The sequence below is a fragment of the Hyaena hyaena genome, unplaced genomic scaffold (assembly GCF_003009895.1).
Source record: "Hyaena hyaena isolate Hyena2069 unplaced genomic scaffold, ASM300989v1 scaffold_298, whole genome shotgun sequence".
Classification (NCBI taxonomy): Eukaryota; Metazoa; Chordata; class Mammalia; order Carnivora; family Hyaenidae; genus Hyaena; species Hyaena hyaena.
Genome location: NW_024080927.1, coordinates 313,355 through 327,729, shown reverse-complemented (window position 1 = coordinate 327,729; position 14,375 = coordinate 313,355). Strand labels below are relative to the sequence as shown.

General features: G+C 36.0%; 1 protein-coding gene across 1 annotated transcript in view; it reads left to right on the top strand.

Moving 5' to 3' along the window:
- The window catches only part of MED13 (mediator complex subunit 13), a 113,104-nt gene that overhangs the window by 61,071 nt on the left and 37,658 nt on the right, over nt 1-14,375 (top strand). The window contains exons 10-16 of the mRNA XM_039247318.1: nt 2,023-2,236; nt 3,866-3,947; nt 6,400-6,521; nt 8,199-8,289; nt 8,425-8,639; nt 9,998-10,194; nt 10,776-11,689. Of these exons, the coding sequence (XP_039103249.1) occupies nt 2,023-2,236; nt 3,866-3,947; nt 6,400-6,521; nt 8,199-8,289; nt 8,425-8,639; nt 9,998-10,194; nt 10,776-11,689 (1,835 nt within the window). The remainder of the gene's footprint in view (nt 1-2,022; nt 2,237-3,865; nt 3,948-6,399; nt 6,522-8,198; nt 8,290-8,424; nt 8,640-9,997; nt 10,195-10,775; nt 11,690-14,375) is intronic.

Here is a 14,375-nt window from a genome sequence, read left to right as displayed (position 1 = left end):
TAATTGTAAAACATATCCGTGTTGACTAGTTAGCACTATATTCACATGGAAGGAAATTTTTGTAGACTTGGAATTTTAGTTTCAGGGATAAATCTGGGCCATATTGGGAATAACAATGACCTGATACTTGTTTAGAAAATACCAGTTTTTAAAAAAAAAATTTTACGGTCCCTGTTTCAACCTTAGTTTATAGAGTGTAGAGTACTTCTAGTGCTAGGCCTTGGTGAATGGATTTAAAGCCATGATATCCTGTCATTCAAAGATTTTATAAGCCAACAACAAATACTTTCACCTTTATTGCTCCCAAATCTTATATCTCTTAAAATTTTTTTGTCTTAAATTTAGGACAGAGAAGTGACAGCAGTATCACTTTCTGATGAATGAAGATGGTTTATTTCAAAGTACAAGATCCCGTATTTTAGGATTATTAATGCATCTACAACATTGCAGTCCCATGTGGTTTTTAGATTTCATGTATTCATTTAGGAAATACTGAGTACCTTTTTTTAAAATTAATTACTATTTATTGAGTACATATCAGGCACTGTTCTAGGCATTTGGGATAATTCATGAACAAAGACAAGATCCCTGTCATTTAGGTGCTTATGTTTTAGTGAGAGTGACAACTATTAATATAAGCAGGTTATATAGATTTTAAAAGATAAGTGCTATGGAGGGAAAAATAGAGCAGGGCAAGGGGGATCAGTGTTGAGATAGTCGGGCATTTTGCATTTGTAATTATATAAGGTCTTCTATGTAAGGTGACATTTCAAAAAAGACTTTTAGGAACTGACAGAGTTAGCCATGCAGGTATTTGAAGGAAGAATGCTCCAAACAAAGGGAACAGCCAGGAGTGTGTCTGGCCTTTTTGAGGAACATGAAGGAAGGTCTTGGAAGCAGAGTGAGAAAGGCAGGAGTAGAATAACCAGATGAAGTTGGAGAGGCAAAGAGGAGAAAGGTCATGAAAAGCTTTGGTGTAAGATATTACAAGGAGTTTGGTTTTTATTCAGAGTGAAATAGTCTTTGCAGGATTTTGACCCTTGTCTGACTACTTTCTGGCAGCATGGGAATCTCTACTTTACAAACTTATAGAGAACATGAATTTGGGAGTCAAAAAGTGTCTTCCACAAACCAAAAACATCATTCAGTGTTCACACTCACCAAGCACCCTGGTCTTCAGAGATAGAAAAGTCTTGATGCTTTCCAGGATTCCGGTGGTGCAGATCAGCCTGTTGTGTCTTCTTTCTCATAACCTTAGATTTCAGCTTTCTCTGGTGTGACAGTTTCCACTAGTTTGTCTTTCTGACTTCACTGTTGTCTCACAACTCTCTCATTTTGTTGTCCTTTGCCATTTTATTGATTCTAGTCACCCTGTGAAACCATAAGGCTGATGATATAAAAATAGATTTTTCCAATCTGATCAGAAAAAACCTCTGAGGTTCTTGAGCTGAAACTTCACTTGCCATTATATAATTTCTTGCCAGAATTAATAAGTTATAATGTTTTCATGAAACACAAATCAGGTCCTTATAATTTTAGAACTTTATCCACTCATGTCAATAGGAAAAAGATACTCACTTCCATTGTATAAATTGTATAAAACTAGACTTGTCTCACCACATAGCCCACAGTTTTGAGAGTTCCTGTCCTGGAGCAATTTTGATGTAAGAGTCCCTTTCAAAATTTTTTTTTAAGTTTTTTTCAGTGACTGGATTTGGACAAATTAATGCATGTGAGGATTTGGGAAGAGAGTAGATTACCAAAAGAAAACATATTTTGGTGGAAACAATGTGTAGATAGGAGACCTAGACTGTAGCTGAATTTCTTGATTGCTAAATTTGAGGCTTTAGTAAATCATGTAACCTCTCAATGCCTTGATTTCTTCATTCGTAAAATGAGGTATTGCAGTTTAGATAATCTCTAAATAATTTTGAAAACTTTACAATTCTTAAGTCATATTGGAATTTTTTCTGCTTTTATGGAAAATTAATTAATTTTCTAATTTTGTTTTTTTTAATGCAGGTTAATGGTGCAATGTAAGAAACCTTTAAAAGTTTCTGATGAATTAGTGCAGCAATATCAAATTAAAAATCAGTATCTTTCAGCAATAGCATCTGATGCAGAGCAAGAATCTAAAATTGATCCATATGCATTTGTTGAAGGAGATGAGGAATTCCTTTTTCCTGATAAGAAAGATAGACAAAACAGTGAGAGAGAAGCTGCAAAAAAACACAAGGTGAGTAAAAGAAATCATAATACACCAAAGGGTCGCTGATGTTTTTTAACACTGCTGTGTTAAATGTGGTTATAGTATTACATTTCTAATTTTTTTCTTCTCAAAAGAAAGGTGCCCCAATTTTTAAAACAAACAAACTTAAAAATAAAATAGAATGGGGCGCCTGGGTGGCGTCTGACTTTGGCTCAGGTCATGATCTCATGGTTCCTGGGTTCAAGGCCCGCATTGGGCTCTGTGCTGACAGCCAGCTCAGAGCCTGGAGCCTGTTTCACATTCTGTATTTCCGTCTCTCTCTGATCCTCCCCTGCTCATGCTGTCTCTCTTTCTCTCTCAGAAATAAATGAAACATAAAAAAAAAAAATTAAAAAAAATAAAATAGCATGGATTTATCCTTTTAAATTAGGAAAACATTTTTTTTGTAAATAGGTAAGAGTTTGTAGACTTTATATCCGGTCTCTGATAATGAAAAGATTTTTATTTACTGTAAGAGTTTCTGGGTTGGAGAAAGTACATTAACTTCTGTAATACTGAAATCAGAATATTTAGGTAGATGAAGTATTTTAATACGGAGTTAAAATATACTGAAATAGGTGAATTCCAAATTTTCAAGAATACAATAAAATACACAATGCTGAGTTTATAACCTACATATTTTTGAATGTGAGTTAGCTTATAGAACCCCTTGATATAATATATTAAATATAGGATAAAGGAGTATTTATTAGAAACTAATATTACCCTTTAAGAGGTGCCTGGGTGGCTCTGTCAGTCAAGCACCTGACTTCGGCTCAGGTCATGATCTCATGGTTCGTGGGTTTGAGCCCTGCATTGGGCTCTGTACTGACAGCTCAGGGCCTGGAGCCTGCTTTGGATTCTATGTCTCCCTATTTCTCTGCCCCTCCCCTGCTCATGCTCTGTCTTTCTCTGTCTCTCAAAAATAAATAAACGGTAAAAAATTAAAAAAATATTTAGGGGTGCCTGGGTGGCTCAGTCAGCTAAGTGTCCAACTTTGGCTCAGGTCATGATCTCACGGTTCTTGGTTTTGAGCCCTGTGTGGGGCTGTGTGCTGACACCTCAGAGCCTGGAGCCTACTTCAGATTCTGTGTCTCCCTCTCTCTCTGCCTGTACTTCCTACATTTTCTCTCTCTCTCATCTCTCAAAAATAAATAAAAACTTTAAATAAAAAACAAAAAAAGTTTTGCCTTTAATATAAAATACGGAAATTGAAAGCTGTAAAATTGTGAAAAAGATCCAATAATTTTAATACAGAGAATTCTTTCACAAAGTGTTTAGCCTTACTATGTGCCTGGTACTTAAAATTTTGTCCTATTATAAATATGAAAACAGTAGTAGCTGGGAAGGCTATAGGTATTATAGAAAAAACATGGACTTTGGAATTTGACAGATTTAGTTGGAATCCCAGCTCCCACTGTTTAACCAGATATATTTCCTGGGTTATCTTTAGAACTATTTTTTATAAGTTGAGCGTGCTACTTATTTATAGATTAATTGTGGGAGTTAGTATGTCTGTAGAACACCTAGTAGGATGCTTGACACAGTTACTCAGTAGTTGGAAGATTTTGTTATTTCAATTATGTATTTCAGTCTAATATGTAATATTGTTTGCAGGTAGAAGATGGGCCATCTAGTGTAACAGTATTATCACATGATGAAGATGCTATGTCATTATTTAGTCCATCTATCAAGCAAGGTAAAACTTTTATTTTCTAATCAAAATATTGCATTTCAGAATTAACTACTACAAACTAATCTGATATTATTTGACTTACAGTGTTCCTTTTTGCATAATTCATGTTTCATACAGTGGTACCTAGCTTAAAAAGATGGATTTATTGCATATTTTGTTCTGGGAGAAGCAAGTTGAGGGGATAGAAAGTCTTTAATGAATTGTTGGAACTTCCTCTCAAATAAAAATGGTTCTCATCTGTAAAATGAGGAGATTTGAAGACATCATCACCTAAGGTCCCTCTCTGATCTGAAAACTCAAACGTACAAATTAGACTTGACTGCAGTTTTGTTGTCCTGTACTTTCTCACTCAAATTAGAAGAACTGTTGTTGAAAATTTTAATTTAACACATGTTTATCAAACAAGTTTTATATGTAGGGACTTTTGGCAGTGAGGATACTGTGACCATGACACCACTTTGAAAGTGTCTGACTAGTGCTCTTTGTGCTTAGAATAGAGAGATGTGGCACATTATTTCTTTTACAAAATTAATGTGGTAATGAATGTAATTCCTGTCTTGTGCTTTCTCTAAATTTGGACCATCTCCCACATTCTATAGCTATCTTTTGAGGTGGAGCTTTGAAATATTTTTTAAAAAGTACCCTAGATGATTTTTTATTAAAAAATATATAATTTACTGTTATCCTTTAGATTTTTTTAAAATGTTTATTTATTTTTGAGAGAGAAAGGGAGAGCACAAGTTGGGGAGGGGCAGAGAGGGAGACACAGAATCTAAAGTAGGCTCCAGGCTCTGAGCTGTCAGCACAGAGCTCTACGTGGGGCTTGAACCTACAAACTGTGAGATCATGACCTGAGCTAAAGTCCCAACCAACTGAACCACCCAGGTGCCCTCCTAGATGATTTTTTACACCAAATTTCAGAACTGCTCCAGTTAATTTTTAGAACTAACATGCAGAGGCACTTGGAAAGTGACTTTCATCATTCTGAAAGTAAGAACTGTTGCAAATTATTTGATACTCCTAGGATACTTCAGAAGGTTATACACCAAACTGCAATTTTTTTTTCTTGTGAGAGAATGTAAAAGGAATTTAACTTCCATTGGTATTTGTATTTTTTCTTAAGTAATCCTATATTTCCGCCCCTACAACTGGGGGGAAAAAAAAGAAAAGGAAAAAGGAAAATAAAATTCTAGAACTAAAATGAAACTTAGCCAAGAGGTAATATTTATTGAGTACTTAAGTGTCTGGCACTAGACAAAGTGCTTTAGCTACACCCTTTTCTTTTTAATTCTTGCTATTACTAAGGTATAGAGAGGTTAAGTAACTTGTCCAGGGTCATATTGTTAGTGTTGGAGTTGGGCATTCAAATTCAGAATAGTCTGTCTGACTCAAGAGCCATGGCACTTTTTTTTTTAAGATTTTTTTTTTCAATGTTTTTTATTTCTAGGAGAGAGAGAGAGAGAGACAGCGTGAGCAGGGGAGGGTCAGAGAGAGAGGGAGTCACAGACTGAAACAGGCTCCAGGCTCTGAGCTGGCAGTCAGCACAGAGCCCGACGTGGGGCTCGAACCCACGAATCGCGAGATCATGACCTAAGCGAAAGTCGGACGCTTAACCAACTAAGCCACCCAGGCGCCCCTCAAGAGCCATGGCACTTAATCATTGTACTATGCTTCTTTCGGGAAGATAGAAAAATAAAAGTGTGTGTGTACTATTGTCCTGTTAGTGTATATTTTTTTATTTGGTGTATAAAATCAGAGTACTTAGCCATGTTATGGATTACGTAGCCTTTAATGAGTTTCCTAGAGAAGTTACTACATTTATTTACAACTTTATTTCTATGAAAAAAATTTCGGGGCGCCTGGGTGGCTCAGTCAGTTAAGTGTCCAACTACGGCTCAGGTCATGATCTCACGGTTCGTGGGTTCAAGCCCCGTGTGGGGCTCTGTGCTGACAGCTAGCTCAGAGCCTGGAGCCTGTTTCGGATTCTGTGTCTCCCTGTCTCTCTGACCCTCCCCTGCTCATGCTGTCTCTCTCACTCTCTCAAAAATAAATAAAACATTAAAAATATTTCTAGATTTTAAGTAAATCACAGTTTTGGTTTAAAAAAAATATATTTTTTTAGTGTTTATTTTTTTTGAGAGAGACAGAGATCCAGCACGAGCTGGGTAGGGGCAGAGAGAGGGGAGACACAGAATCTGAAGCAGGCTCCAGGCTCCAAGCTGTCAGTACAGAGCCCAACGTGGTGCTCAAACTCATAGACTGTGAGATCATGACCTGAGCTGAAGTTGGACTCTTAACCAACTGAGCCAGCCAAGTGCCCCACGCAAATCACAGTTTCTTATTGCATAATACCCTTATAGGTTTAAAGTTAGATATCTAGTTTAAATAAATAGAATAATACTTATTTGGTCAATAGTGGAGTTTTTTATTTTGCTTTTTGGATTGACATGTATAGATGCTCCACGCCCTACTAGTCATGCCCGCCCTCCATCAACCAGCTTGATTTACGACTCAGACCTGGCTGTTTCTTATACTGACCTTGATAATCTCTTCAATTCTGATGAGGATGAACTAACAGTGAGTATTCTATTAATGGCTAAGGTTATAATATCTTTTCCTTAATTTTATGTAGACTTATTTTTCAGAAGTGATGTGTGACTTGAACAGGACATTTTGGTCCTGAAAAATAGGAAATATGGAATAAAATTTTATTAGTTGGTTTCTTTTTATAAACTTAGGTTTGAGCATTCTTGGCATAGTGTCACCTATAAACCAAGCGTGTTTTCTTCATTTTTTTATGTTTGAAGGATATGTGTGATTAATTTGAACTCTACAATATATTCTTTTTCTGCAGTCTTTAGGAAACAGAATTATTTTTCTATTCTTTATTCCTCTCATTTAAGAAATGACCCTAGAATTGACTCACTTAAATAAGAATAATAAATAATTAACGTTTAAATTGTATCCCTTATCAGTTTATTAAAGAATACCACTTCTTTTGAATATGTTTGTCGTCACAACCATTATTATAAGACAGCTGTATACTATAATAATGAAAGAGAAAGAAAAACTAGTATTTAATTTTGAACATCCATTTGCAGAGATAGGTGATTATAAAAGAAAGCTTAAAATCCGATTTGTTAGAATGTCAAATTAACGAACTGAGTGCTGCACTATCATAAAAGGGAATTCCATTTTCACCTGCATAAAGGTAGCTTGTAAAACTTCTGTAGTACATTTGGTCTTTCTTGTCCGATACAATATATACTTTTTTATATAACATACTTTTAATCCTCTCTATTGTATTCGATACCACATGTATTTGTGTATATATACACATACATACACATATAGGCATATTTGATGTCTTCAATTAAGTGACATAAGGGAGGTATACTGTACATAAACCAACATTCTGTATCTCAAAATATACTGTAGTTTAGAGGGTACCATTTACTAGGTAAATATATCCCTGAATTCTTTGGAACTTTTATGCTTTCTCTCTGTTACTATTCATGTATCTGCTATGGATATTGTGAAGTAAGAAGGTTGTAATTAGAACTGTCATGTTTATCACAAAGTGGCTAGAAGGAGACTTGAACCATGTTGTCAGATATAAAAACATTGGTGACAGATTGGAGATGGTAAAACTTGATTTGTTCAATGTATTAAAACTAATCATTAGTTAAGGATCCTCTTGCTTGTCATATGAGATCTTTCTGAAGTGTATGCTTTCTTTTACGTGTTGCAGCATTTTTATAGGCGGAAGGAGATTCTTAAGGTAAAATTATAAATTAGAATTCAGAGAGGTGATTATATAGGAAAATTTGACGCATTTTATTTAAGGGGACAAATGTTTTAGGAGTGTGTTTTACTAAGAAGCAGTTCTGTATTACAAATCCTTATTGCAGGTTTCCGATTGTTTGTTTGTTTGTTTTTTAATAGGCTTTAAGTGGTAGATTATTCTTGTATGTGTTCTTAAAGTATCGGTCATTTTATTTGGAGGAACTTTTCCCTCTATGAATTGCAGGATTATCAAATAAAGAGAAATTAATCTGGGTTCAGTGATTGTTTAAAATGTGTTTTAGGTCTTTATGAATTGTATCTGGTATCTAATATTTGACTTTAGCAAAATTCAAAATAATATATTTGATAAATGGGTTCGACCTTCAAGTTACATCTTAATGATTACCATCTTGGATCACATTGCATTTAAAATTTCAGATAAATATGTGTTTTTGTTTTTGTTAATAGCCTGGATCTAAAAAGTCAGCAAATGGAACAGATGATAAATCCAGCTGTAAGGAATCAAAGACAGGAAATCTGGACCCATTATCTTGCATAAGTAAGCTTCCCAAATCTGCTGTAGATAAATCTGCAACTTTTAATATGAATAAAATTCCCCACCCCTTTCTTTTAAACACAGATTAACTTCTTTTTATTTAGTCCTGTGTTAAAATGTGTGTTTTATTAATTATAGGCACTGCAGATCTTCATAAAATGTATCCTACACCACCATCATTAGAACAGCATATTATGGGATTTTCCCCAATGAATATGAGTAATAAAGAATATGGTAGTATGGATATAACACCTGGAGGAACTGTTCTAGAAGGAAATAGTTCCAGTATTGGAACACAGTTCAAAATTGAGGTTGATGAAGGGTTCTGTAGCCCAAAACCTTCTGAAATTAAAGTAAGTATTTTATATTTTTGGAAAAATAATTAACTTCCAATATTTTATTATAGATTTAGTTTGTTGCTATATTAAGAAATCTGGTCATCGTGATTCTCATTTTGTAGTTAACAAATTTTAAGGCTGAATAGTAGTAAAACTACAGAGAATGCAGTTAAGAACTCTTGGGCAGCTTCCATAATTTGGCTATTGTAAATAATGCTGCTATAAACAGGGGTGAATGTATCCCTTTGAACTGGTGTGTTTGTAATTTTTGAATAAATACCCAGTAGTGTGATTACTGGACTGTGGTTCCTTTTTTAGGAACCAACCACTGTTTTCCACAGTGGCTGCATCAGTTTGCATTCCCACCGGCAGTGTAAGAGAGTTCCTTTTTCTTCATATCCTCACCAATACCTGTTTCTTGTGTTTTTGATTTTAGCCATTCTTACTGTTGTGAGGTGATATCTCAGAATAGATTTTCTTTTTTTAATTTTTTTTTTATTGTAAGTGAACACCACACCATACGTGGGGCTTAAACTCACAACTCTGAGATCAAGAGTTGCATGCTGTACCAACTGAGCGAGCCAGATGCCCCTCTCATTGTAGTTTTGATTTGCCTAGCCATAATGAGTGATATTGAACAGATCAATGGATAGAAAATAGACACAGGAATATTATTTACCCATAAAAAAGAATAAAGTCTTGCAATTTGCAGTGACCTGGATGGAACTAGAGAGTGTAATGCTAAGTGAAATAAGTCAGAAAAGGACAAATTCCATATAATTTCACTTCTATGTGGAACTTAAGAAACAAAGCAAATAAGCAAAGGGGAGGGGAAAAAAAGACAAACTAAGAAATGCTCTTCACTATAAAGAACAAACATAGTTATCAGAAGAGTTTGCTGGTAAATACTGGGTGATGTATGGAATTGTTGAATCATTATATTGTATATCTGAAACTGATATAACACTGTGTGTTAATTATACTGGAAATAAAATAAAATAAAAAGAATGCATTTAAGAATAGAATAATAGGCACCTGGGCAGCTTAGTCAGTTAAGTGTCTGGCCCTTGATTTCCACTTAGGTCATGATTTATCAGTTTGTGAGATTGAGCCTCACATTAGTCTCTGCGCTGATAGTATGGAGCTTGCTTGGATTTCTCTCTCCCTCTTGTGCCTTTCCTGCTTGTGTGTGCGTGCTCTCCCTCACCACCACCACCCCCCCCCCGCCCAAATAAACTGAAAAAAAAAAAAAGAATAGAATTATATTACATTTTAGTATTTTGTTAAAAGGGGAAAAAAGACTAGATAGAGTCACTTTAGCTTTTTCTCCCCTGGAAGGTAAGATGCTGAAAGTCATGGTCTTTGTATTGTAGGATTTTTCTTATGTCTATAAGCCTGAAAATTGTCAAGTTCTGGTGGGATGTTCCATGTTTGCACCTCTAAAAAGTCTCCCAAGCCAATGTCTGCCTCCTATCAAATTGCCAGAAGAGTGTATTTACCGTCAGAGTTGGACTGTTGGAAAATTGGAGTTGCTTTCCTCAGGGCCTACAGTGCCGTTCATCAAAGAAGGGTATGATTTAGATTTATGTTATCGGTATAGTACAGATGTGCCTATATGGCTTTAATTTTTTTCCTAGAAGTATCTGCTTTGATAGTATTTAGAAAAAAGATACTGGGCTTTGAAGATTCTAAATATTATTTTTTGAATAATAAATTATAATTATTAGTATTAGTTGGGTATTTAATTATAAGTATTAGGTATTAGTTGGGTATAGATAAATTATTGGAAAACTTAAGTATCATTATACTTTGTCTTTTTTTTGTTTTTGTGGCATCTTAGGATCAATGGAATATGGTTATTTGTAGTACAAGAACTATAGATAGTAAAGGTGGATGTTTAGGTGTGGATAAGTGTAAACATATTTTATTTACAATTTGGAACTAGTTGGTTGGTCCACAGTCTATAGCAGTCACCTAGAGTGGATATATTAACCAGAAATATATTTTAATTATACTTGTAATTTTGCACTAATTGTGCTTTCATATTTATCAATGTTACTGAAAAATACTGGACATTTTTTGTTTGGTTTCATATCACTAACATGTTCCTTTATATATGTGTTTGATTTTCTTTTACTCTGGTAACACTAGTGATGGAAGTACTATTGATCAAGAATATGGTCCTGCTTATACACCTCAAACTCATACTTCTTTTGGGATGCCTCCTAGCAGTGCACCTCCTAGTAACAGTGGAGCAGGAATTCTTCCTTCTCCATCTACACCTAGGTTTCCAACTCCAAGGACTCCAAGGACTCCAAGGACTCCTCGAGCTGGTGGACCTGCTAGTGCTCAAGGTTCAGTCAAATATGAAAATTCAGACTTGTATTCACCAGCTTCCACCCCATCTACATGCAGACCCCTTAACTCTGTTGAACCTGCAACTGTTCCTTCCATCCCTGAAGCACACAGTCTTTATGTAAACCTCATTCTTTCAGAATCAGTTATGAATTTGTTTAAAGACTGTAACTTTGATAGTTGCTGTATATGTGTCTGCAACATGAATATCAAGGGTGCCGATGTTGGAGTTTACATTCCAGATCCAATGCAGGAAGCACAGTATAGGTGTACCTGTGGCTTCAGTGCTGTCATGAACAGAAAATTTGGAAACAATTCAGGATTATTTCTTGAAGATGAACTAGACATCATAGGACGCAACACAGAATGTGGCAAAGAAGCAGAAAAACGTTTTGAAGCTCTCAGGGCTACTTCTGCTGAACATGTTAATGGAGGACTAAAGGAATCTGAAAAATTTCCTGACGAGTTGATACTATTGCTACAAGATCAGTGCACTAATTTATTTTCACCCTTTGGAGCAGCAGACCAAGATCCTTTTCCCAGAATTGGTGTAATTAGTAATTGGGTACGTGTTGAAGAGCGGGACTGTTGCAATGACTGCTACCTTGCATTAGAACATGGGCGTCAGTTCATGGATAACATGTCAGGAGGGAAAGTTGATGAAGCACTTGTGAAAAGTTCATGCTTACACCCCTGGTCCAAAAGAAATGGTAAGTATGCTAATGGAATAATTTTTGTTTATTTTCCTTTAATTGTAGGACTTTGCTTTTCTTTTGTAGGAAAAAGTATTAAAGGCAGTTTTCCATGTAGCTAATAGAGACACTAAAATTTTGACTTAAAATTCCTTTAAGGATGACATTTTTAAAGAGAATTTCTTAGCAGTTTAGTTTAATTTCACCAATAAAAGTATAGTTCTCATAAGTCTGTAATTATGTACTTATGTAGGAGTATAAAAGGTACTTTGCAGATGTTAATTAACAGAAAATTGCTAGTTGTATGCTTTATTCAACATTCTTTCACTCATTAAATATTTACTGAGCACCTGATATGTGCCGCACACTGTTCCTTTATAAAAGTGCAGCATTAAACGGAGCAAACTTCTTGCCTTTTTTGAGCCTATTTAATTTAGTGTGGAACAAACAAAAAAGTAATTATATAATGTTAGTGATGAATGGCTTTGAAGAAAAAGCAAGTGGAAAGGAGTAGAAAAGGACAGGAGTGCACTATTTTATTTATTTATTTGGGTATTTTGTGATTTATTTTAATTAATTATTTAACTAATTTAAGTGAGCTCTGCACCCATTGTGGGGCTTAAACTCACATCCCAAGATCAAGAGTCACATGCTCTACTAACTGAGCCAGCCAGGTGCCCCAGGAGTGTATGGTTATTTTAGATGTATGGTTAGGAAAAGTATTACCGAGAGACAGCATTTGAGCAAAAGCCTACATAAAGTGAGGGAATGGAGCCACGTGGCTAACCAAGGGAAGAATGTTTCAGGTAGGGCAAAGACCCAGAGGCTTTGTATGGCTAATATGTTTGAGGAACAGTAAAGAGACCGTTGTTGCTGGAATGGATTGGGTGATGGAGAGATTGGTCAGACATGGAATCTAAGAGCTGGCCAAAAACCAAAATCATGTAGGGTTCTTATGGACTATGTAAAACCTTTATAGTTTATTCTAAGACTGATGGGAAGCTATAGGTCAGTTTTTATCAGAGAAATAACATGGTGTTTTTTCTGTCTGTTTTTTAAAAAGATCATTCTGGGGCACCTGGGTGGCTCAGTCAGTTAAGTGTCCAACTTCGGCTCAAGTCATGATCTCACTGTTGTGAGTTTGAGCCCCGCATCGGGCTTTGTACTGACAGCGCAGAGCCTGGAGCCTGCTTCAGATTCTGTGTCTCCCTCTTTCCCTGCCCCTTCCCTGCTCATGCTCTGTCTTTCAAAAAATAAAATAAATGTTAAAAAAAGAACAAAATAAAAAGATCATTTTGGCAATTATGTGTTGTGAAGGTAAGAATAGAAGCAGATATGGGGCGCCTGGGTGGCTTAGTCGGTTAAGCGTCCGACTTTCGCTTAGGTCATGATCTCGCGGTTCATGGGTTCGAGCCCCGCGTTGGGCTCTGTGCTGACTGCCAGCTCAGAGCCTGGAGCCTGTTTCAGTCTGTGACTCCTTCTCTCTCTGACCCTCCCCTGCTCACGCTGTCTCTCTCTCTCTCTCTCCTAGAAATACAAACATTAAAAAAAGATTAAAAAAAAAAAAAAGAAGCAGATAGAGTAGTTAGGAGGCATTTAGAAAGATGGTATAAGATAATGGTAACATCAAAAATTGGAAGCAGTAGAGATAAGAGTAGTAGGTTCTAGGTATATTTGGGAAATAGAACCTACAGGATTTGCTGATACATATAAGGAATGATAAGGCATCATGGAGAGCTTAGGCAGCAGGATGAATGATGGCTCTAATTATAGAGGAGGGAAGCACTGGGGGAGGAGGTCAAGTACATATGTGGAGATACAAGTTTTAAATTCACAGGAGTGGTTGGGGCTAGAGATGAAAATTTTCTAGTGTAAGTTATCAGTGTGAAAATCTATGGAGCTGATCTAACAACGTAGAGAGTAACTAGAGTGAAGTCTGAGGATGGAACTGACATTTAGGTATGGAGTAGAAGGGGAGGATACAGGATAGGAAATCAAGGAGACGGGAGGAAAACCAAGGGAGTAGGATGTCCTAGAAGTCAAGTAAGTATAAGAAATGTTTGGAGAAGGAGAGAATGATCAGCATCAAATGATGTTATGTAAGTACAACATCAAATATTAGTTGTGTAGAGTTCTAAAGATCTAGGGGCGCCTGGGTGGCTCAGTTGGTTAAGTGTTCTACTCTTGATTTCAGCTCAGGTCATGATCTGAAGGTTTGTGAGTTTAAGACATGCATCAGGCTCTGTGCTAATGGTGTGGAACCTACTTAAGATTCTGTCTCTCCTTCTCACTGCCTCTTCCCTACTTGTTCACTCACTCACTTGCTCTTTCTCTCTCTCTCAAAATAAATAAACTCAAGAAAATTAAAAAAAAAAAAAGCTAATGAGTTAATTCATATTACATGCTTGGCACAGTGCTTGAAACATCGTACTAAATTAATTTAAGTTCCCATTATTATTATTATTAAAATAATCCGATATTTTTCTTTTTTTTTCAGTATTTTTAAAAAGTTTTTTTTATTTTGAGAGACAGCACAGGTGGGAGGAGAGCAGAGGAAGAGTCCCAGTCAGCATCCATACTGTCAGTGCAGTGTGTGATACAGGTCTCAAACTCACAAACTGTAAGATCATGACCTGAGCTGAAATCAAGAGTCGGATGCTTGGGGCGCCTGGGTGGCTCAGTCGGTTAAGCGTCCGACTTCGGC